This window comes from Schistocerca cancellata, chromosome 2 (assembly GCF_023864275.1).
Source record: "Schistocerca cancellata isolate TAMUIC-IGC-003103 chromosome 2, iqSchCanc2.1, whole genome shotgun sequence".
Taxonomy (NCBI): domain Eukaryota; kingdom Metazoa; phylum Arthropoda; class Insecta; order Orthoptera; family Acrididae; genus Schistocerca; species Schistocerca cancellata.
In genome coordinates this window covers 52210528-52236075 of record NC_064627.1, presented here as the reverse complement: position 1 = coordinate 52236075, position 25548 = coordinate 52210528, and the positions used below count along the sequence as shown (strand labels likewise).

General features: G+C 44.7%; 1 protein-coding gene across 1 annotated transcript in view; it reads left to right on the top strand.

Moving 5' to 3' along the window:
* The first annotated feature begins 23322 nt into the window (after positions 1-23322).
* LOC126150768 (uncharacterized) overlaps positions 23323-25548 on the top strand; it is a 204676-nt gene continuing 202450 nt past the window's right edge. The window contains exon 1 of the mRNA XM_049915897.1: positions 23323-23647. Coding sequence (XP_049771854.1) covers positions 23323-23647 — 325 coding nt within the window. The remainder of the gene's footprint in view (positions 23648-25548) is intronic.

Below are 25548 nucleotides of genomic sequence, written 5' to 3'. Positions count from 1 at the left end.
GACTTAGAACTACTTAAACCTAACTAACTTAAGGACATCACACACATCCATGCCCGAGACAGGATTCGAACGTGCGACCGTAGCAGCAACGTGGTTCCGGAATGAAGCGCCTAGAACAGCTCGGTCATTGCGGCCGGCTGTGTAGTGCATGCCAAGAATGTAAGTATATGACATAGGACAGGATATTTACATTCATGGCATGCAATACATATTTTAAGTAATGAATAATACTATATGGCGGCTTAAAATATTTTAACCCTCCATCCGGGAAGATGGTCGAAGACTGAAACCGGTAGATGTTTGGGTGTAGAACGAAAACAGCTTTTGTAAGCTTCCGAATCCTCTTGAATAGTTATTTATATGTAGCTAGTGGTGAGAGGAGATTTCGAAAACTTGGAACTTACCTTAAGTCAACACTTTCGCTAGAACGATTGCGTGGACTGGCTCAGCTTTAATCACTGCAAGCGATATCTTGAATTCAATAGATCCCGATTCATTTTTGGAAGATTTTACTAAGTTAAAGCTAGAAAAATATCGATATGATAATTTTATCCAAGTGAAAACTTGTTGTTACATACGCTGAACAATTATAGGAATTGTACAGCTGGTCAGCAACAGTATGAAAAGCTTTTAAGGGTGTTGCAGTGGATGTTGTACTAAGAAATGATTGTTAGGAAAAAATTCGATACGTTGCGTCGTTCCCGAATTATTTAGCACTGAAGTTAGCCAAACAGGTCGTTATCCACGCAAGTTCAAGGTGTGCGGTAATGTACAGACATCTATGGGTCTGTGGGTTACCACTTGTTATGCTCGTTACTGCTTAAAATGTACCATTTTCGGAAGGTGTAAATTTAGACTAAGTGAGCAAAAGCTACGTTTATCGAGTATGAGGGAACCAAACGAAGAACAAGTTTGGCGACAAAGCCTCTGGCAGGTTGCTTGAAATTAAGCGCACGACGACCGGATAGTCTAACTTCAATCCTAAGTAACTCGGGAACGGCGCAACGTATCATTTCTCAGTACAACCTCCCATGCAACACTCTTACAAGCTTTTCAGTCTTTTAGTGATAACCCTGTTTACATGACTTTATTGACAGAAATTTTCCATTTCGTACCTCTCACACAAGTGTTTTTTTTCTCAGTTTTCGTCTACTTTCATGGCAAATTTTCAAAAATTTAATTAACTACAGGTGAGTTTTTCCTCACATGCAATACACAGCGGCCGGCCGGTGTCGCCGAGCGGTTCTAGGTGCTACAGTCTGGAACCGCGCGACCGCTATGGTCGCAGGTTCGAATCCTGCCTCGGGCATTGATGTGTGTGATGTCCTTAGGTTAGTTGGGTTTAAGTAGTTCTACGTTCTAGGGGACTGATGACCTCAGATGTTAAGTCCCATAGTGCTCAGAGCCATTTAAACTATTTGAACCAATACACAGCTTATGCAGATAAACAGTTATGTTTAGCACGACAATATAAAATAAGATAATTTTTTTTATATATCTGTTGCCGTATCCTGCCCACTCATCTAATATAGGGTGCCTAGGAAGCTGTTTTCTCGGATAGCCAGACAATAATTCAAGCAAATCTTATTAACGGATTATAACAAAATGGTTCACATGGGTCTGAGCACTATGGGACTTAACAGCTGTGGTCATCAGTCCCCTAGAACTTAGAACTACTTAAACCTAACTAACCTAAGGACATCACACACATCCATGCCCGAGGCAGGATTCGAACCTGCGACCGTAGCGGTCGCGCGGTTCCAGACTGTAGCGCCTAGAACCGCTTGGCCACTCCGGCCGGCGGATTATAATACAGTAAGTTAAATTGACAATATTTAACTTCACGTATTTACAAAGAGATGTCGCAAGCAATGGCGACATGCAAATAAGCAATGTCCTTTGGTATATACAATTTCCATGCAAGCAAATAACACAGTTCACAAGTCACAACTAGAGCGTTTGGATGACGGCTCGTCTTCTAATGCGGCCGCGGCTTGTTTTTCCTTTATTGTGATTTCATTTCCCTGCCCCATATGGGCTAAGGGAGGGCTGTCAGCGGCACAATCCTCTGCTTTTCAGCCGAGTAACATGACAGCTAATACAAGAAGAAAATAATACATAGAAAGGCGATAAAAATGGAGGACATAAAAACACAGTAATGGAGGTAAAAATATACTGACATGGAGACGTTCATGGGGAGACAATTAAAAAAGGCGACATAAAGTGAAAAATCACAGCTGGTGATTTGTAGAGCACAAAAAAGACACTGAAGTCACACACACAGGTTAAAAGTTGGCCACAGTATTAAAAACACTCCAGAACAAGACACTTTAAGCCCACTTGGGGAGATGAAGCACACACGACGAACAATAAAACTGCCAGGAGGGACCTGCCGAGGGAGAGGCCAGAGAGGATGGAAAAGGAGGGGAGAGCAAGGTGCAGCAGGGGAGGGGGCGGGATGAAGAGAGTAGGGGCGTCAGCGGATGCACCAAGAGGCAGGAGACAGGTGGGGCAGGAGATGAAGAGGGAAGACAAGGCAGGAGGAGTGCAGAGACACTGAAGGGGAGCACAGGAGAAGGAGGGTGAGTGGGAGAGGAAAGCCGCTCAGGAAAAGGGAGGGGGAGGAGAGGGAGCCCAGAGGAGGAGACAGGAGGAAGGTGGGGTTAGAGTTGGTAGGAAGGGTAGATGTCATGGCGAAGCTCATCATCCTGGAGGGGTAGATACTGGAAGTTGCGCTGGGAATGGTGGTAGAGAGTGTGGAGTTGGAGAGAGGGTGGGTCACAACGGTAAGGGTGCAGCAATGGGCTGGGGGTGGAGAGGAAGGGGAACACCAGGGGCTGAGGGGGATCGAGGCGGCGGACAATATATAGGGTGCAGATGTGTTCAAGGAAAAGGAGAAGGTGGGGGAAGGGGATGAGGTCGTAGACAATGCTTGTGGGGGACGGAAAACGGATGCGGAAAGCGAGGTGGAGTGCATGCCGTTTGAGGATTTGGAGTGCTTTATAGAAACTCGGAGCGGCGGAAATCCAAGCAATGCTGGCATAACAAAGGATGGCGCGGATCAAGGATTTGTAGGTGTGAAGGATGGTGGGAGGATGCAGACCTTACGTCTGGCCGGACAGGAGTTTCGGGAGGCAGAGTCTGTTGTGAGCTTCGTGTTGGGTGGTAATGAGATGGGGAGTCCAGATGAGGTGGCAGTCGAGGGTGAGGCCAAGGTATTTGAGGGTAGGAGTGAGGTGGATAGGATGGCCATAAATGGTGAGGTAGAAATCTTGGAGACAGGAAGAGCAGGTGGTGCGGCCTATGATGGTCGCCTGGTTCTTGGAGGAGTTGATACCGAGGAACCACTGGTTGCACCAAGCCGTGAATTGGTCAAGGCGGGTTTGGAGGGTGCATTGGGATTGTTGAAGGGGGTAGGATAAAGGACTAGGAAGGCAGTGTCATCAGCAAACTGGAGAAGATGAACAGGTGTGGGAGGTTTGGGAATATCAGCAGTGTACAGGAGATAGAGGATAGGGGAAACAACGGAGCCTTGGGGCACGCCGGCAGAGGGATAGAAAGTATGGGAGCTGGAATTTTGGAGGGTCACATAGAAGGGACAAAGGGAGAGGAAGGAAGCAACGAGACAGACGAAGTTGATAGGGAGAGCATAGGTCTAGAATTTGAAGAGGAGCCCTGGATGCCAGACACTGTTGTAGGCGTTCTGGAGGTCAAGGGAAACAAAGATAGCGGAGCGACAGGAGTTAAGTTGGAGGGAAAGAAGATTGGTAAGGTCAAGGAGCTGGTCGTCGGCTGAGAAGGAAGGCTGGAAGCCACACTTGGTAAGGGGAAGGAGGTGGTGCTGGTTAAGGTGGTGGTGAATACGGTGGGAGAGGACGGTCTCGACGACCTTACTGAATGCAGAGGTGAGGCAGATGGGACGATAGGAAGAGGTATCAGAGGGGGCTTTGTTGGGTTTAGGTAATAGCAGAACACGAGAAGTCTTCCACAGGTTGGGGTAAAATCCAGTGAGAGGAGGCCATTGTACAGGGTAGCAAGGACAGCCAGGAAGGAGGTGGGCGATTCCTTAAGGTGGCGGTAGGTGAAGCTGTCATGATCAGGTGCGGTGTTGTGTTTGGAGCGGAGGACGAGTGTGATGTCGTGTGCAGTGATGGGTTTGTTGATGTCTGGGGGGGGGGGGGTAACTGAGCCGAACGAGTGGTGGGACAGAGGTGTCAGTGCGGTCAAGGACGGTGGAGAAGAGGGAGTAATCAAAATGGGGATCGTCATGAATGGAGAAGACCTCGGAGAGATGGGAAGCAAAATGGTTAGCCTTACTGAGGTTGTCAGGGAAGGGTCGATAATCATGGAGGACGGGGTAATGCGACGAGGGATGGCTACCAGTAAGCTAGGAGGAGTTGACAGGGAGGGTGGAGCCGCGGCTAGGTGGGGCGTCGCTTCTATTCTCTTCGTATAGGGGCCGCTCCTGTCGCGGTACCGTGCTAGTCATCATAATATTGGCTGACGTCGTCTCACAGCCTTCTCTGCTGTAATGTTCCAGGCCTATGTTCCGGCGCTTGATGTTACGCCGAACATCTGGCACACCTTTCGCAATGGAATGTGAAATAACTAGAAAAAATATGGTGAAAAGTTCCATTATTAAATTAGAAAATACCAGGAATCTTATACTTCGACTCTTTCCACTCAGTTAATACACTCCTGGAAATGGAAAAAAGAACACATTGACACCGGTGTGTCAGACCCACCATACTTGCTCCGGACACTGCGAGAGGGCTGTACAAGCAATGATCACACGCACGGCACAGCGGACACACCAGGAACCGCGGTGTTGGCCGTCGAATGGCGCTAGCTGCGCAGCATTTGTGCACCGCCGCCGTCAGTGTCAGCCAGTTTGCCGTGGCATACGGAGCTCCATCGCAGTCTTTAACACTGGTAACATGCCGCGACAGCGTGGACGTGAACCGTATGTGCAGTTGACGGACTTTGAGCGAGGGCGTATAGTGGGCATGCGGGAGGCCGGGTGGACGTACCGCCGAATTGCTCAACACGTGGGGCGTGAGGTCTCCACAGTACATCGATGTTGTCGCCAGTGGTCGGGGGAAGGTGCACGTGCCCGTCGACCTGGGACCGGACCGCAGCGACGCACGGATGCACGCCAAGACCGTAGGATCCTACGCAGTGCCGTAGGGGACTGCACCGCCACTTCCCAGCAAATTAGGGACACTGTTGCTCCTGGGGTATCGGCGAGGACCATTCGCAACCGTCTCCATGAAGCTGGGCTACGGTCCCGCACACCGTTAGGCCGTCTTCCGCTCACGCCCCAACATCGTGCAGCCCGCCTCCAGTGGTGTCGCGACAGGCGTGAATGGAGGGACGAATGGAGACGTGTCGTCTTCAGCGATGAGAGTCGCTTCTGCCTTGGTACCAATGATGGTCGTATGCGTGTTTGGCGCCGTGCAGGTGAGCGCCACAATCAGGACTGCATACGACCGAGGCACACAGGGCCAACACCCGGCATCATGGTGTGGGGAGCGATCTCCTACACTGGCCGTACACCACTGGTGATCGTCGAGGGGACACTGAATAGTGCACGGTACATCCAAACCGTCATCGAACCCATCGTTCTACCATTCCTAGACCGGCAAGGGAACTTGCTGTTCCAACAGGACAATGCACGTCCGCATGTATCCCGTGCCACCCAACGTGCTCTAGAAGGTGTAAGTCAACTACCCTGGCCAGCAAGATCTCCGGATCTGTCCCCCATTGAGCATGTTTGGGACTGGATGAAGCGTCGTCTCACGCGGTCTGCACGTCCAGCACGAACGCTGGTCCAACTGAGGCGCCAGGTGGAAATGGCATGGCAAGCCGTTCCACAGGACTACATCCAGCATCTCTACGATCGTCTCCATGGGAGAATAGCAGCCTGCATTGCTGCGAAAGGTGGATATACACTGTACTAGTGCCGACATTGTGCATGCTCTGTTGCCTGTGTCTATGTGCCTGTGGTTCTGTCAGTGTGATCATGTGATGTATCTGACCCCAGGAATGTGTCAATAAAGTTTCCCCTTCCTGGGACAATGAATTCACGGTGTTCTTATTTCAATTTCCAGGAGTGTAGAAAGCACATTTTTACTGAAGCTACAGCAATGCTATACGTCTCATTCTTTCTGCTTTCAATAAAAGCTTTTAAATATCTCGGGAATTACCCTAAATGGAAATCATTTTTTTTATTTTTTTCAATATTTAGCTCTGCAATAAAATCCAGACATTTATTTCTGTTGCATTGAATGTCTCTGTAGAACTTATTTTGAAAGAAAAAAGACAATCCATTTCTGCGAGTTAGTTTTAAAGGTGTTACCAAGACCCCAAGGAAAGGCAATTAATGTGTCAGTGGAGCGGGTCCAACGGATGATATGTCGCCTGTGTGGGAAAAAGTTCGTGATTCGCCCCTGAGAGCAATTCTCCCAGCTGCTCCATATGAAGATGCTTGCCGATTACGTACATTACTTTTTCTACGCTCTGTTACAGTCCTTTTAACTTTGCGCCTTTCATAATTGACCTTGTCTTCAATAATCTTCTTATCTACGCGATTTCTTATGCCGGGAATGAATCTCGGGTGTCGAATGAACAACTTGTGCGTTTTCGTGAAAGTTCAATTTTTTAAGTTGTAGCAGTTTCGGCATCGATTTTTCCCGTGTCGTAAAACATATGTTTCAAGAGAAAACAGAACGAAAATGTCCGTCTGCTGTCTTTCGAATGGGGTATTTTATTCGAGGAAATTCGTTTCAAAACACAACTTAACACTTCAGGCCTTTAGTTGACTATAGAAGAAGCTTCATTACAATGCAATCACGACAGACCCATGTATCTGTTAATCTGACTGATGTATATTTCATACGACTTTGCAGAGAAGTATCGTCCTTATTTACAATGGGACATACATTCAATGTCCAATAGATGGCAGTCATAGAGCTGCACGATTTCTCATGAACTTGTTTGCCCAGCATCACAGTGCCATTGAAATGTTCCAAAACTGCAATGGGAGACGCTGCAAGACATGTGCATCGCAGAAATCATTACTGTCGAAATTCTGACCACCTACGTTTCGGTACAAAACAGGGAAAATTCTACTTTCTCAAAAATACATGAAAGCCGAGCTCATATGCGGGAATTCCGACAATCTTCAATGACGAGTACCACCCTCGAATGAAATAGAAGTAGGGAGATTATGATTCTGATATACTTCATACCCTTTTATATACGAAGTATGGGGCTTGTGCAGTATTAATATGGTTGTAAGCCAGTAATACCCCTAACACTCCAGTTCTTTAAAGAATCCACCTCCTGAGTACTAAACAGCTTCAAACGTCTGATTACTTTACAAAGTACAAGATTTCTGTTATTGTTGTAATTTAACTGCGGAAATGTAATAAACGACAAAAGTTTTTCTTTTCATTATTTCATAGAGACGTCAGCGACGAAAAGTTTCGAAAAGGGTTGAAATTATGGGTAGAATTCGTTGGAAGTTGCTATTCTCAAATATTGCATGAATAATTTTGGGTTATTTGTGCACCATGAGATACGATTTCTGTCTTAACTTATTGTACTAAACCTTTAACGTGAGATTATACCTCTTAATGATCAGATTACGATAGCATTTTAAATGTAATTAGAAACCAGACTAGCGGGAAAATGCCTTTACCAGAGCACAAAAAAGGCTAATATGTTCCTGTTTTAAAAGACTGACTGAAAAGTGAAGTACCAGACTCCTGATTCTACGCTCCTGGGCACCTTTAAAAATTTTCCCAAAAATTTTGGCATGAGAACATATTCGCTCTCTTTTTTTTCAAATGAAACTCAAATTCCATTCCCCCTAGGGTCCCCTAACTAACTCGCTCACACACATCGCTGTAAATCTCTCATACCTATCTCCTCCCACTTGCTCATTCCCACTCACTCATTCTGCCCAACTCATTGTAAATATCTCTTTGTGTCTCTCAAACTGTCACTATCTCCTCTCTCACAACTACAGTCCCTTTCGTTCTGTCCTACTCTACTACTACTGTCATCTCTCGCTACCACTGTCTCCCTCTTGCTCTCTCTCATTGCCACTATCTTATTCATTCCTTCACACTGTTGCTATCTCTTCTCACTCACACTATTTCTCTCTTCTTCGTTGTCACTGCAGTAGACTGTGTCTCTCATTGTCACTGGCTCTCGCGCACTTCCACTTTCTCCTTCTCTTTATTCCTCTCCCACTGGTACTTTCTTCTTCACTCTTTTCCTAGTAGTGTTATGTCATTGTCAACTATGTTCCACTGACACTCCCATTGTCTCCTTCGCTCTTTCTATAGCATAAACGCTACATGTTGTCTTCCGGTATTTATTACATTCCAGTCCCTTTCCGGCTGCCACTGTCTCCTTCTCTCCACCGAGCGAGATGGCGCAGTGGTTAGCACACTGTACTCGCATTCGGGAGGAAGCCGGTTCAAATCCGTGTCCGGCCATCCTGATTTAGGTTTTCCGTGATTTTCCTAAATCGCTTCAGGCAAATGCCGGGATGGTTCCTTTGAAACGACACGGCCGATTTCCTTCTCTATCCTTCCCTAATCCGAGCTTGTGCTCCGTCTCTAAGGACCTCGTTGTCGACGGGACCTTAAACACTAATCTCTTCCTTCCTTCTCATTCTCTCTTAGCACGAAAGTGTGCTAAAATTTTTGCAAGCCGAAATTTTTGGGAAAATTTTTAAAGGTGCTGAGGAAGACATAACGAGGCAACGGGTAGCCCACTTTCCAGTCAGAGTCTTTTAATAAATAGTTGCAAATTAGCTTTATTATGCTCCGGCAGGATCATTTTAAAGACCTCAGACGGAATTTTACGTGAAAATTTTGCATGTGCTGCAACACTGGGGTTTCAGAACCCTTGTGATGGTAGCGGAGACGCTTTACAGCATGTTCCTCCACGCTACGTCACTTTATAAACTACTCTTTCGCCTCGCATCTATTATTAGATGCCGGCCGGAGTGGCCGAGCGGTTCTAAGCGCTACAGTCTGGAGCCGCGCGACCGCTACGGTTGCAGATTCGAATCCTGCCTCGGGCATGGATGTGTGTGATGCCCTTAGGTTAGTTAGGTTTAAGTAGTTTTAAATTCTAGGGGACTTATGACCTCAAAGTCCAATAGTGCTCAGAGCCATTTGAGCCATATTATTAGATGCGTATTTTACTTCTACAAGTAAGGTAGTCCGCAGCTGGTGATCGTGCGGTAGCGTTCTCGCTTCCCACGCCCGGGTTCCCGGGTTCGATTCCCGGCGGGGTCAGGGATTTTCTCTGCCTCGTGATGACTGGGCGTTGTGTGATGTCCTTAGGTTAGTTAGGTTTAAGTAGTTCTAAGTTCTAGGGGACGATGACCATAGATGTTAAGTCCCATACTGCTCAGAGCCAACTAACAAGTAAGGTAACTTTGAACCACTGTTTCTTGCAAACGGATAAAGCTATCAGTAACGTTTTCAAGGTTGTTCGAGATTGGGAGCTTAAGAATATATCGTAAAAATTACAGTCATCTGCCGTGCACAGCGATCTTGGAGTTTTCATCTCGGTTGTGGTAAGCAGAAACCATATTTTTTGAATGTTTTTCGATAAATGATAAAGAGTTTTGAATACGGGTAGCTGGCACTTCCAGATAAATGCCTAGAGAATACATCATTTAAAATTTGAACAATTTGCTGCCGTTATTTATTATTTAGATTTGGCGTCGTACCTGATTTCACCTGTACCAGTAAGAAAAATCTGACCCTCTGTGTCTCGGAAAGGGATAATAATATCAGTAACGTTGTAACCTCCCAACAGTTTATTCTATAGCCTTGCAATAAATGGGTGACTAACCTCTCAATAAAAATTGTGGCTCACATATGACCTTTTAATAATTAACTGTCTGTGAACCTAAACTGGTAAATCTGGACGTCACCAATGCTTTGTCGCGGCCCGGAAGATTCATTCTGAATAAATTGAATAATCTTACCTCAATGAAGTCGCCAGATAACGCGTATATATCTGCTCCTATAAGAAATTTTTCTGGCAGAGCCCAGTGCAATGCTGGCCACTAGATTTGTTATGTATAAAAAGAAACAATTGATTTTTCTTTGTGATAGTAGGGATAACCATGGATAGGAGAAATTAGTAGAATCCTTTAAATTTAGATGAGTAATTGTCAAAAGTTATCTTTATAAGAAAGATTATTATTAAAAGATTTTTTAAAAACATTTACATGGGACTTGATATAACAATAGTATAAAATCAGTTGTTACAAATTACACATGCGCACGGCTGCTTTTACCTTATACTACATCGTTCATGCACGGACATCGCTCTCCACGTCCGACCCAACCGCCCGACCCCGAGCTGCTACTACTACTGCTGCCAACACTTCTCTCTGGTCTGCGATTTTATTGTAGCTTACATATGGCAGGCAGCGCATGAGCAATCCATCGAAGTTACATCTGCTCGAGTGCGCTAGCAATAAATTCCTTAGTCATGGACCTCTTACAACGTTTTCAACGTTGTTTGAGATAGGGATCTTAGGAATATATTGCAAAAATTTCAGCCATTTTCTGTGCGTAGCCGTCTTAGAATCCGCGGCTCGGTTTTGGTGCCCAAAAACAAAGTTTTTCAAGTTTTCTCAGGAAACTCCAACAAACTACACTCCTGGAAATTGAAATAAGAACACCGTGAATTCATTGTCCCAGGAAGGGGAAACTTTATTGACACATTCCTGGGGTCAGATACATCACATGATCACACTGACAGAACCACAGGCACATAGACACAGGCAACAGAGCATGCACAATGTCGGCACTAGTACAGTGTATATCCACCTTTCGCAGCAATGCAGGCTGCTATTCTCCCATGGAGACGATCGTAGAGATGCTGGATGTAGTCCTGTGGAACGGCTTGCCATGCCATTTCCACCTGGCGCCTCAGTTGGACCAGCGTTCGTGCTGGACGTGCAGACCGCGTGAGACGACGCTTCATCCAGTCCCAAACATGCTCAATGGGGGACAGATCCGGAGATCTTGCTGGCCAGGGTAGTTGACTTACACCTTCTAGAGCACGTTGGGTGGCATGGGATACATGCGGACGTGCATTGTCCTGTTGGAACAGCAAGTTCCCTTGCCGGTCTAGGAATGGTAGAACGATGGGTTCGATGACGGTTTGGATGTACCGTGCACTATTCAGTGTCCCCTCGACGATCACCAGTGGTGTACGGCCAGTGTAGGAGATCGCTCCCCACACCATGATGCCGGGTGTTGGCCCTGTGTGCCTCGGTCGTATGCAGTCCTGATTGTGGCGCTCACCTGCACGGCGCCAAACACGCGTACGACCATCATTGGCACCAAGGCAGAAGCGACTCTCATCGCTGAAGACGACACGTCTCCATTCGTCCCTCCATTCACGCCTGTCGCGACACCACTGGAGGCGGGCTGCACGATGTTGGGGCGTGAGCGGAAGACGGCCTAACGGTGTGCGGGACCGTAGCCCAGCTTCATGGAGACGGTTGCGAATGGTCCTCGCCGATACCCCAGGAGCAACAGTGTCCCTAATTTGCTGGGAAGTGGCGGTGCGGTCCCCTACGGCACTGCGTAGGATCCTACGGTCTTGGCGTGCATCCGTGCGTCGCTGCGGTCCGGTCCCAGGTCGACGGGCACGTGCACCATCCGCCGACCACTGGCGACAACATCGATGTACTGTGGAGACCTCACGCCCCACGTGTTGAGCAATTCGGCGGTACGTCCATACGGCCTCCCGCATGCCCACTATACGCCCTCGCTCAAAGTCCGTCAACTGCACATACGGTTCACGTCCACGCTGTCGCGGCATGCTACCAGTGTTAAAGACTGCGATGGAGCTCCGTATGCCACGGCAAACTGGCTGACACTGACGGCGGCGGTGCACAAATGCTGCGCAGCTAGCGCCATTCTACGGCCAACACCGCGGTTCCTGGTGTGTCCGCTGTGCCGTGCGTGTGATCATTGCTTGTACAGCCCTCTCGCAGTGTCCGTAGCAAGTATGGTGGGTCTGACACACCGGTGTCAATGTGTTCTTTTTTCCATTTCCAGGAGTGTAAATAGTGGCTCCATAAGTGTCTTATACAGGGTGTTACAAAAAGGTACGGCCAAACTTTCAGGAGACATTCCGCATACACAGAGAAAGAAAATATGTTATGTGGACATGTGTCCGGAAACGCTTACTTTCCATGTTAGAGCTCATTTTATTACTTCTCTTCAAATCACATTAACCATGGAATGGAAACACACACCAGCAGAACGTACCAGCGTGACTTCAAACACTTTGTTACAGGAAATGTTCAAAATGTCCTCCGTTACCGAGGATACATGCATCCATCCTCCGTCCCATGGAATCCCTGATGCGCTGATGCAGCCCTGGAGAATGGCGTATTGTATCACAGTCGTCCACAATACGAGCACGAATAGTCTCTACATTTGGTACCGGGGCTGCGTAGACGAGAGCTTTCAAATGCCCCCATAAATGAAAGTCGAGAGGGTTGAGGTCAGGGGAGCGTGGAGGCCACGGAATTGGTCCGCCTCTACCAATCCGTCGGTCACCGAATCTGTTGTTGAGGAGCGTACGAACACTTCGACTGAAATGTGCAGGAGCTCCATCGTGCGTGAACGACATGTTGTGTCGTACTTGTAAAGGCACATGTTCTAACAGCACAGGTAGAGTATCCCGTATGAAATCATGATAACGTGCTCCATCGAGCGTAGGTGGAAGCATTTCTGGACACATGTCCACATAACATCTTTTCTTTATTTGTGTGTGAGGAATGTTTCCTGAAAGTTTGGCCGTACCTTTTTGTAACACGCTGTATAGAGCACATATAATGCAAAAGGAAGCAAGCGGTTTGGTCCATTTGCCTAAGCTGGAGGACGTGTGAAATAGCCAAACTTTGACTCTGTACTGTAGATTAGTTACAGTAAGACAATCCTTATGTTGAGTATACAAATTGTCCTTGTCCTGTTCAAAACACTTGGCCCTACCTTACTATCACCACTAAACCCAAAAGTATGACCCGAAGAAAAATTACGTTTTTATGTGTGGCGTTTTGGAACATATTGCGAGGGGCACTCAGTAAGTAATGCAACACATTTTTTTTCTATAATGAGGTTGGCTTCATTTAAGATTCCAATACAACATACTATTCCCGACTTTTTGGCTATAAAACTCTATTTTTCAACATAATTGCTGTATAATGCGACGGCTTTACGCCGCCTTCCTGGGAAAGCCTATATGCCTCTTGCCCTATGGTAGCACTCTACTGATCGACGTCGGAGCCACCGTCTTGTTGCATCAACAACCTCCTCATCATCCACTTGCTGTTTCCCGCCGAGTGCATCCTCCATTGGGCCAAACAGATGGAAGTCGGAAGGTGCGAGATCCGGGCACACACCTTTAAGTATCCCAACTGCTGGAGCAGTGTGTCAGCACTACCAACAGAGACGTCCACTAATGCATCAGGGTATTTGGCTGTGATACGTATAAAACCTCGAATGAGAGTGTCCGCACGTTCGACATTGCAGGAGTCACAGCTGTGTGGGGACGGCCGGCATGCGGTAGACTCCTCGCCCAACGACTCATCGTGCTTTTGTTCACTGCCTGCTCTCCATAGACACTCTGCAAGCGCCTGAGAGTATCTGCGATGTTTTTTTTTGCCTTCAAAAGAAACTAAATGACAGCCCTCTGCTTGGAACACAGCTCCGTTACAGGCGCCATTTTGAAGGCTACGTATAGCACCCCTACCTTTCGGAATTTCGTGAAACTATAGGGGCTGAAGCGGGAATTCCGCGATGTCCGACAACAAATTAGGCCTTTTTTCAACCGAGATAGGCCTAGAAAAAATGTGTTGCGTAACATATTTGAACCGTGTTGAGCTCATATTATGCGTTGGTTTAAATCTTGGTTCCTATTCTCTGTTTGGTTTCCCTCGGTTATTCCGATTATGCTGTTGTTCTCTCTCTCCGTGAGAGGCAGCAGCGGTGTGTATCGATATTCGCACCTTGTACTATCTTTGGTCTGGTGCTTATACTTTCCGGCTGTGCTGTGTGCGAGCAGTCGGTCGGTTGGCGTGGAGCAGCGAGGAAATGTCCGCGTGGCGTGGTTTGTCCAGGCCTGCTGGTGGTCTCTACGCAGTGTCGGAGTGTGTGGGGGTTGTTCCTGTTGCTACGAGGTCCGTGGCTCACTGAGCCCGGACACGAAAGTTGAGTTTGGATTTAATTTACCAGCAAGTCAAGACTGTTCACATTGTCCCGTTTGGTTCTCGTTGTTGGGCTAATGGGACATTCCCGTGAACAACAACGTGTGTGTTCGAGTTGGCGAAGGTTTAGCCACCGCCCGGTGGAGTCTAGCTGTATATTCTTATTTGCAATTGAACTAGACCAGCGGAATTTTCTGCCTTGTGGCCGTTAACGTTCCGGTTACGTGCCTTGGCCGTTGACATAAATTCAAGCAATGTCCTTTCCTCACCGTGTTGTCGCTGTCCAGCACGGTGTGTAGTCTGACAGCTTAATGTATGCTTGGTTGTGGGCGTCCATGATTAGATTAGATTAGATTAATACTTGCTCCATAGATCATGAATACGATACTTCGTAATGATGTGGAGCGTGTCAGGTTAATAAAAGATGTCTGTACAAGATATTACATTACACAAAATATTGCATGACACTAATGTTTAAGTTGTTTTTTTTCCTTAATTTATATATAAAAATTCAGCCAATGAGTAGAAGGAGTTGTATCTAGAAATTCTTTTAATTTATTTTTAAATGTTGGTTGGCTATCTGTCAGGCTTTTGATGCTGTTTGGTGGGTAACCAAAGACTTTTGTGGCAGCATAATTTACCCCTTTCTGTGCCAAAGTCAGATTTAACTCTGCATAGTGAAGATCATCCTTTCTCCTGGTGTTATAGCTATGCACACTGGTATTACTTTTGAACTGGGTTGGATTATTAGCAACAAATTTCATAAGTGAATATATATACTGTGAGGTTACTGTGAGGATCCCTAGACCCTTAAATAGATGTCTGCAGGATGACCGTGGGTGGGCTCCAGCAATTATTCTGATTACACGTTTTTGAGCAATGAATACTTTTCTACTCAACGATGAATTACCCCAGAATATGATGCCATACGAAAGTAGTGAATGAAAGTAGGCATAGTAAGCTAATTTACTGAGATTCTTATCACCAAAATTTGCAATAACCCTAATAGCATACGTAATTGAACTCAGACGTTTCAGCAGACCATCAATGTGTTGCTTCCAGTTTAACCTCTCATCAATGGACACACCTAAAAATTTTGAAAATTCTACCTTAGCTACAGACTTCTGTTCAAAGTCTATATTTATTACTGGAGTTGTGCCATTTACTGTACGGAACTGTATATACTGTGTTTTATCAAAATTTAAAGAGAGTCCGTTTGCTGAGAACCACTTAATAATTTTGTAAAAAACATCATTTACAATTACATCACTTAGTTCTTGGTTTTTGGATGTTATTACTATACTTGTATCATCAGCAAAAAGAAGTAACTTTGCATCTTCATCAATGTGGAATGGTAAGTCATTAACGTATATCAAGAACAGTAAAGCCCGAACCCGGTGGGACCCTGTACTTGATAGCCCCCCAGTTTGAGGAAACAGCTGTTGTTTTAACATTACATGAACCACTTATTTCAACTTTCTGCATTCTTCCAGTTAAGTATGAATTAAACCATTTGTGCACTGCCCCCCTCAAACCATAATGATGTAGCTTATCTAAAAGAATTCCATGATTTACACAATCAAAGGCCTTTGAGAGATCACAAAAAATACCAATGGGTGATTTTTTCTTCTAATAATTTCCGGGTATGCAGCCGGATCCCGTCGACATTCTGCCACGATATTTCGGCCCAGAGACGTCCGGCCATCATCAGCTGAGTACACAACTACTGAAGAGCCCAGGTGCAGTCGCGGTATTTATGCCGAATTATACCGCGACTGCACCTGGGCTCTTCAGTAGTTGTGTACTCACCTGATGATGGCCGGACGTCTCTGGGCCGAAATATCGTGGCAGAATGTCGACGGGATCCGGCTGCATACCCGGAAATTATTACAAGAAGAAATACGCCGGGAAAATTTCAGAAGTCACCAATGGGTGATGTCCGATTATTCAGAGCATTTAATATTTGATCAGTGAAAGCGTATATAGCATTTTCCGTTGAAAAGCCTTTCTGAAAACCAAACTGACATTTTGTTAGGACTTTATTTTTACAAATATGGGAGGCTACTCTTGAATACATTACTTTCTCAAAAATTTTCCATAGAGCTGTCAGAAGAGGGATTGGGCGGTAGTTGTTGACATCCGACGTATCCCCCTATTTATGCAATGGTTTTACAATGGCATATTTCAGTCCATCGGGAAAAACACCCTGCTCCAAAGAGCTATTACATACGTGGCTGAGAATTCTACTTATCTGTGGGGAACAAGCTTTAAGTACCTTGCTGGAAATGCCATCAATTCCGTGAGAGCTTTTACTTTTCAGTGAGTTTATTATTTTACTGGTTTCAGAGGGAAAGGTTGGTGGAATTACAGTTGTTTCAAACTGCACAGGTATGGCCTCTTCTATTAGTAGCCTTGCCTCTTCTAGTGAAGATCTAGATCCTATTTTCTCCACATCATTTAAAAAATGATTATTGAAAATTTTTCAATTTCTGATTGTTTTTTAGTACACTTGTCATTCAGTTTTATGGCACTAAAGTCTTCCTGTGCTCTTGGTTGCCCTGTTTCCCTTCCAAATTGCTTTAATTTTATTATCAGAGTTACTGATCTCAGACATGATACACATGCTTCTGGACTTCTTAATAACTTTTCTTAGTACCGCACAATAGTTTTTACAATATTGAACAATTTCGGGGTCAGTACTCCCTCTTGCTGTTAGATACAGCTCTCTTTTATGGTTGCAAGATATTCTTATTCCTTTAGTTAGCCAAGGTTTTTTATATGTTTTCTTGGAATTATGTTTAACTATTTTCTTGGGAAAACAATTTTCAAATACCCTTAAAAATGTATCATGAAATAAGTTATATTTCAAGTTTGCATCGGGTTCCTTATACACTTCATCCCAGTCTAGCTACTGTAGGCTTTCCCTAAAGTTAGCAATATTTATATTGTTAATTGAACGCACTGCTTTGAAATTCTGATTTGATATACTGCATGGAGCTATGTCATGTACTATAACTAGCTGTGCACCATGATCTGAAAGACCATTCTCAGCAGGATAAGCATTTATGTCCTTAAACTTATCGTGGTCTATAAAAAAGTTATCTACCAATGTCCTGCTGTTCTTTGTTATCCGAGTAGGAAAATCAATGGCGGAGCTCAAATTGAAAGAACTGAGTAATACTACAAGGTCATTCTTCCTATTACACTCATTCAGGGAATCAACATTGAAATCCCCACAAATGATAATTTGCTTCCCCCTGTCTGACAGATAGCACAACAAAGCATCCAAGTTTTCTAGAAATAGCTGGAAATTCCCCGAGGGGGACATATACACTGTTACAATTATGAAAGTGCCATCATTTAGTTTTAGTTCAGCGGAACATGCTTCCATATGTTGCTCTACACAAAATTTTTTAGTTTCTAAATTTTTTACACTGTTGAAGCTTTTGACATATATGGCAACTCCTCCTCTCATCCTATTATCTCTACTTACATGTGCAGCTAATTTGTACCCATTTGTGCTAACCTTTTGCATATCTGTGAGAATGTGATGCTCAGACAGGCATAGTACATCTATTACATTCTCAGTTTCTATATCTTCTAAACAAAGCAGAAGCTCATCGGTTTTATTCTTCAATCTGTCAGGCTTTTGATGCTGTTTGGTAGGTGACCAAAGACTTTTGTGGCAGCATAATTTACCCCTTTCTGTGCCAAAGTCAGATTTAACCCTGCATGGTGAAGATCATCCTTTCTCCTGGTCACGTTTTACGTTTTGGATTGAACTCCTGGTTGTGTGCTGGTCGAGTGGAGCGCAAGTTACCTTGTCGGTGGGTCCGTTGACTGTCTGTTGGTTGGGTTGTCGTCGGATCGAGAATGGTCGGGCCGACAGCCTGTCTCACCTAACAAGGATTCGGCACGACCGTGGGGTCGGGGATTTGTCCGCAATTTTGTGTGGTGAAAGAGGACCCCTAACACCTCACGTGGTTAAAATATTAGGACGCACTACCCGGAAAATCACGTGAAAAATCGATCCAAAGTTTCTTAGGTGCCTTATAAGTATAAGATTTTAGTACACTGCCATGCCGTTGCCGGCACGGTAGCTCAGCGTGTTCGGTCAGAGGGTTAACTGCCCTCTGTAATAAGAAAAACAGTTAATGGATCAACGACGAACTGTAACGGGTGTCTTGCGACGTCCGCCCCGAGCAGATACAACGAACCAAGAGCGAACAAAATGAGATTTAAAAAAAAAAAAGCCGCAATCTGGCCTCGGTGTTTAGGGCTCGGATTCTTACGCCAGAGGTCTCGTGTTCGATTCCTCCTCTGGCACTTTTGTTTTCTTCTGTTTCATTTTCTTTGGTTATTTCACCAATTATTCAGAAAGTTTCGCAAACCTACATTATCTTTAACAAATTAGTCACATTATTGAATAAAAATTATTTTCTTTTTGTCCAACAACACAATTCATGGCGGTGGTTTTTCCATTTTTAATTGTAAAGTATATGAGCAGTAACATTGCCTGTTTAATCAGAATAACAAAGTCGATTGGGAAACATTAAAATTTTTATACATATAATAATTATAAACAAGAACCGCAGTGGTAATTATCGTAAAAACAAACAAAGCAAAAATTTTTGCGACATCTTGCGCTACATATAAAAGCGGATTTTTTACAATCACAGGGCGTTTGCAATAAATCTGTACAAAAACATGCCCCATTAACATTTACGAAAATGTTTTGAGTTTCTGACAATTTTGAGGCAAACCAGGCATATTAAATCATGTCTCGGAATATTGGTGACGATAATTGATGGTGAATTTCACGATTCTCCTGTAACAATGCGGTGCAATTTTGCAAACAGAAGAAAAAAAAAGTGCCGGAGGAGGAATCGAACCCGAGACCTCTGGCGTAAGGGTCCGAGCGCTAACCATGTACGCCAGACGGGGGAACGACAATGGATTAACATTTTATGGTCATAAGGCACCTAAGAAACTTTGGATCGATTTTTCTCGGGATTTTTCGAGTAGTGCGTCCTAATATTTCAACCACGTGAGGTGTTAGGGGTCCTCTTTGACCACACAAAATTGTGGACAAATCCCCGACCCCACGGTCGTACCGTCTCCTTGTAAGTGATCGTTAGTATTTCAAGTGCTGTCCGACCCTCGAAACTTCTGAGCGCCGTTTGCTGCACTGCCTTTTCTTATTTTCTATTGTGTATATTTCTATGGCTCATAGCCAATGGTTTTGAATTAAAGTTGAATTGTTTTTAGTGGTGTTGTTAAGTTATGGGTCTTCAGCCATTTTAAAATTAAAGTTCCTTGCTTGTCAAGTGTTCGATTATTTGGCCCTTCAGTCTTATTAATATATTGTTTAAAGATAAAGCCTTGGGCCTTCTGCCTACTAAAAATTATTTTAGTTGTGTTTTAAGGCATGAACCTTCAGCCGTTTTAAAATTAAAGTTCCTTGCTTGTCAAGTGTTAGAATGTTTGGGGCCTTCAGCCTAACGTCTTCTACCTTGTGTTTTTTTTATTTAATTTTACCTTGAGTCTTAAATCATGGGCCTTCAGCCGTCTTTAAATTAAGGTTGTTGCTTTTCACGTGTTAGATTTTTTGGGCCTTCAGCCAAATTATAGAACTAACTTAATGTGAGGCCTTCTGCCTTCTAAATATTCTCATTGGTGTCTGAATTTAGAGTTAATGGCTTGTAGCCTTTTTTTTTAATTATAGTGGTTGTTCCCTTAAGGCATAAGATAATGTGGCGTATTTAGCCGATAACTAAGTTCAAGAATTTGTACTTTAATGTTTGGTCAAATAAATAAAGTTACATGAGTTCGAGTGTAATGACAGCCGCTCATTTTCGTCCCCTTTCCACAACTCCAACTACCTGTCCTGTCCTGCGGGTTTAGCAGGGCGTATCAATATTGAACGCCGTTCGTAGGTAGCACACCGATGAAATACTGAAAATCAAGTATTTGTTGCTCTTGGAAGCTATTAGAAAGGCAATCCACATCTGGAGCCGGTAACCGGGCGACAGGTTACGCCGTTTGGTGATGCTGTTAGCAGTGTTATAAGCCTCAAGGCACATCTTGAATGATCAATAATTCAAAAACATACAAAAACAGACATAATGTCTGATGGGATAGCAGCAGTCAGTCATTGTGAAATGTTACTTATAATCCGTGTTGATTGCAAAATTTTTTTTATTCTTGTGGCCGGTTTCGGTTCATTCAGAACATCTTCAGATCTGATATTTCAGTTACAGGATTAACCCGTCCAAATCCAGCAACTTTCACATGTTTCGGTTCATTCAGAACCATCTTCAGATCTGATATTACAATTACAGGAGTAACCCGTCCAAATCCAGCAACTTTCACATGCATGTAACTGAAATATCAGATCTGAAGATGGTTCTGAATGAGCCGAAACCGGTCATATGAATAAAAAAATTTTGCATTCAAGACGGATTATAAGTAACATAATTCGAAAACAGTCTTAATCGCATTTGTTATTACTATTATTATACCGCCAACCGGTTTCAGCCCGACGTAGGGGTCATCTTCTGGGCGTTTACACCATTGGTCGACTGCTGATGGTGTCATTCCTGTTGAAACGTCCCCTTAGAACAATTTATACAAGACTGTGCTTAAACTGACACACAATATTTTTTAGCGCAACGCAATCTGACTTTCAGAAATCCCTACAAAGGAATGGCCCTAACTAACATTAACCTGTACCTTTCACAAATCACTTACCTCACCAAAAATCTTCGTTACTCGAACTACTGCAATACAGCGAGCGCAACTACTGCCAGCTAAATAAAAGATTCAAATTACGGATGGCACTAACTACTGATAGGTATAGTTAGCAAATGAAAGATTTTAATAGAGAACAAACAATGTATTTACCTTAATAGTGTTGAAAAACCATAATATACATGTTCATGACATTCAGTCTTACAAATTTCCAAACTCCGCCATCTCTCTCCCCACATCCACCACCGCTGGCGGCTCACCTCCAACTGCGCAACGCTACGCGCTGTTCACATCCAGCTGCCGCTGCCCAACACTACAATGGCAGACAACAATGCAAACTAGCCAGACTGCACACAGCAGAGCCAGTGATTTTCATACAGAGCGCTACGTAACGTTGCCAATAAGAAAACATAAACAGCTTACTTACATAAAGAAAACAAACAGCCTACTTACATAGCCCCCATGCTCCCCGCAAAAAAATTTTACAACTTGTTTTGGGCAGTGGGCAATACATATTTGTTAAAATTTTTCATAATCGTAATTACAATAACAAAGAAATCATGAGTTATTATTTTGTGGCTGTTCCGTATTTCTATGTCCCTCTTCCCGTATTGGAGCGCGAGTGGCCTCTGAAATACGTAGTTCTTGTATTACCTGTGTCAGCTGATCTTGTACTTCCCGGATTTCTCTTTGGTGTTGCGTATTAATTTGATTCTGATTTTGTTTGAATTTCCTAATTTGTTCGCACTCTCCTGTGTCAGTGATGGCTACAGGTCTTGTGTTATTCAGATCATCATCTACCTTTGCAGATAAGTTAGTGAACTGATCCGAAAGTTCGGCTACTTTCTCCGATAGTGTACTTATTTCCTCAGTGTGTTTTTCTGAACCAAGTTTCAGAGTGTCCATTTGTGTTGAAATCGTATCTACTGTGTCCTTTAAGTTTTCTTGAGTTTTTGCAAGTTGCGTAACCGAATCGGCAGATGCAACTGAGTCAATTTTAGCTTGCAAGGTGTCGTGATTTTCATGAACAATAGTTTGCAGTTCTCTTATGGCTGCTTCGTGATTCTGTAATGCATTTTCGTGACGCGAAAAAATAGGTTGGAAATGCTCACAAATTTGTGTTTTTACGTCATTACAGACTTTTTGACATTTCGATTCAACGTTATGTAACTCAGCAGTTAAATCTTCACGTGTTTGTTCGAGAGTTTGTTCCAATGAGTCTAACTTTTGAAGCTTTTGTTCCATTGTGTCTAACTTTTGAAGCTTTTGCTGTGCTTGTCTCTGATTTTGTTCCATTGTGTCTAACTTTTGAAGATTTTGTCCCATTTGTCTCTGATTTTGTTCCATTTGCTGCATTAATTGCAATAATAATGTATTAGTGTCTGGAATCTGTTTCTCTATGCTTTTTGGCAGTGCATTTTCACCGGCAACATTCACATTTTGACAAGCAGACTGTTTATGTTTTCTTATTGGCAACGTTACGTAGCGCTCTGTATGAAAATCACTGGCTGTGCTGTGTGCAGTGTGTGGCTAGTTTGCGTTGTTGTCTGTCATTGTAGTAGTGTTGGGCAGCGGCAGCTTGATGTGAACAGCGCGTAGCGTTGCGCAGTTAGAGGTGAGCCGCCAGCAGTGGTGGATGTGTGGAAGGAAATGGCGGAGTTTTGAAATTACATATATTATGACTTTTGATGATATTAAGGTAAATACATTGTTTGTTCTCTATTAAAATCTTTCATTTGCTAACTATGCCTATCAGTAGTTAGTGCCTTCAGTAGTTTGAATCTTTTATTTAGCTGGCAGTAGTGGCGCTCGCTGTATTGCAGTAGTTCGAGTAGCGAAGATTTTTGTGAGGTATGTGATTTGTGAAAAGTACAGGTTAATGTTAGTCAGGGCCATTCCTTTGTAGGGATTTTTGAAAGTCAGATTGCGTTGCGCTAAAAAATATTGTGTGTCAGTTTAAGCACAGTGTTGTATAATTGTTCTAAGGGGACGTTTCATAAAACTCCGCCATCTCTCTCCCCACATCCACCACTGCTGGCGGCTCACCTCCAACTGCGCAACGCTACGCGCTGTTCACATCCAGCTGGCAGACAACAATGCAAACTAGCCACAGACTGCACACAGCACAGCCAGTGACTTTCATGCCGAGCGCTACGTAACGTTGCCAATAAGAAAACATAAACAGCCTACTTACACTGTCTACATGACGGCGGGAAACTATCTGTATGTATGTTTTTGGAATTATTGATTAATCATACTAATCGCTGCTTCTCACCACAACCACGTTGTCCAAAACACCCTGAATGGATAACAACAGCTTGAGGCGTGTCCGGTGTGTGTGGTGCTGCAGAGCGACGGGGTGCCGGGAGCGCGGCGTGGTGAGCGACTCGCGCGGCGCCGTGTCGGCGGGCACGGTGGTGGCCGCGCTGTGCGCCGCGTCGCAGCCGCAGACGGTGAGCCTGCGAGACCTGCTGGCGTCGGCGGCGGAGGCGGGGCTGGCGCCCGTGCTGAGCGGCGGCACCTCGGCCGTAGCGCCGCGGGACCGCGAGAAGCTGGAGAGCCTCAGGGCGTACTCCGACATGGGCAGCGCGGCCGCCGTAGACAGCCTCTGGGCCAGCACGCTCGCCGGTACGGTAGCCCCACCACTCCCCTCCCTGCAAGCGTGTTCTTACGGCCGCCTCAAAGTGTCTACTGCGACCGCAATTTTAACGTGACGCAGCTCTCGGGTCTATAACAACACTTATTTTAACGTGACAATCTGCTTGTGTCCAGAGTAATACCTGCATTAATGTGACCACAGTAACAGCTGTTTGTATGTGACCACCTGCTAGTGTCCACAGCAATACCTGTATTAACGTGACCACAGTAACACCTGTTTTAATGGGACCACCTGCTAGTGTCCACACCAATACCTGTATTAACGTGAGCGCAGTAACACCTGTTTTAATGTGACCACCTGCTAGTGTCCACAGCAATACCTGTATTAACGTGACCACAGTAACAGCTGTTTTAGTGGGACCACCTGCTAGCGTCCACAGTACCTACCATTTTAATGTGACCACCTGCTAGTGTCCACAGCAATACCTGTATTAACGTGACCACAGTAACAGCTGTTTTAATGGGACCACCTGCTAGCGTCCACAGTACCTACCATTTTAATGTGACCACCTGCTAGTGTCCACAGCAATACCTGTATTAACGTGACCACAGTAACAGCTGTTTTAATGGGACCACCTGCTAGCGTCCACAGTACCTACCATTTTAATGTGACCACCTGCTAGTGTCCACAGCAATACCTGTATTAACGTGACCACAGTAACAGCTGTTTTAATGGGACCACCTGCTAGCGTCCACAGTACCTACCATTTTAATGTGACCACCTGCTAGTGTCCACAGCAATACCTGTATTAACGTGACCACAGTAACAGCTTTTTTAATGGGACCACCTGCTAGCGTCCACAATACCAACCATTTTAATGTGACCACCTGCTAGTGTCCACAGCAATACCTGTATTAACGTGACCACAGTAACAGCTGTTTTAGTGGGACCACCTGCTAGCGTCCACACCAATACCTGTATTAACGTGAGCGCAGTAACACCTGTTTTAATGGGACCACCTGCTAGTGTCCACAGCAATACCTGTATTAACGTGACCACAGTAACAGCTGTTTTAGTGGGACCACCTGCTAGCGTCCACAGTAACTACCATTATAATGTGACCACCTGCTAGTGTCCACAGCAATACCTGTATTAACGTGACCACAGTAACAGCTGTTTTAATGGGACCACCTGCTAGCGTCCACAGTAACTACCGTTTTAATGCGACCACCTACAAGTGTCCACAGCAATACCCGTATTAACGTGACCACAGTAACACATGTTTTAATCGGTTCACCTGCTAGTGTCCACAGTAACTACCATTTTAATGTGACCACCTACAAGTGTCCACAGTAATACCTGTATTAACGTGACCACAATAACATCTGTTTTAATGGGACCACCTGCTAGTGTCCACAGTAACTACCGTTTTAATGTGACCACCTACAAGTGTCCACAGTAATACCTGTATTAACGTGACCACAGTAACACCTGTTTTAATGCGACCCCCTGTTAGTGTCTACAGTAACTACCATTTTAATGTGACCACCTGCAAGTGACCACAGTAATATATAAATAAAATTATAAACAGCCAACCAGTTGCAATGGATAAAGAAATCTTTACCTAGGTTTCAACAAATTTAAATTTGTCTGCCCGCATCTCGTGGTCGTGCGGTAGCGTTCTCGCTTCCCACGCCCGGGTTCCCAGGTTCGATTCCCGGAGGGGTCAGGGATTTTCTCTGCCTCGTGATGGCTGGGTGTTGTGTGCTGTCCTTAGGTTAGTTAGGTTTAAGTAGTTCTAAGTTCTAGGGGACTTATGACCACAGCAGTTGAGTCCCATAGTGCTCAGAGCCATTTGAACATTTAAATTTGTCTTCTTCAGAAGGTGGCAATTTTACATTAGTATGGACTGATGTATCATGAGCTCTGC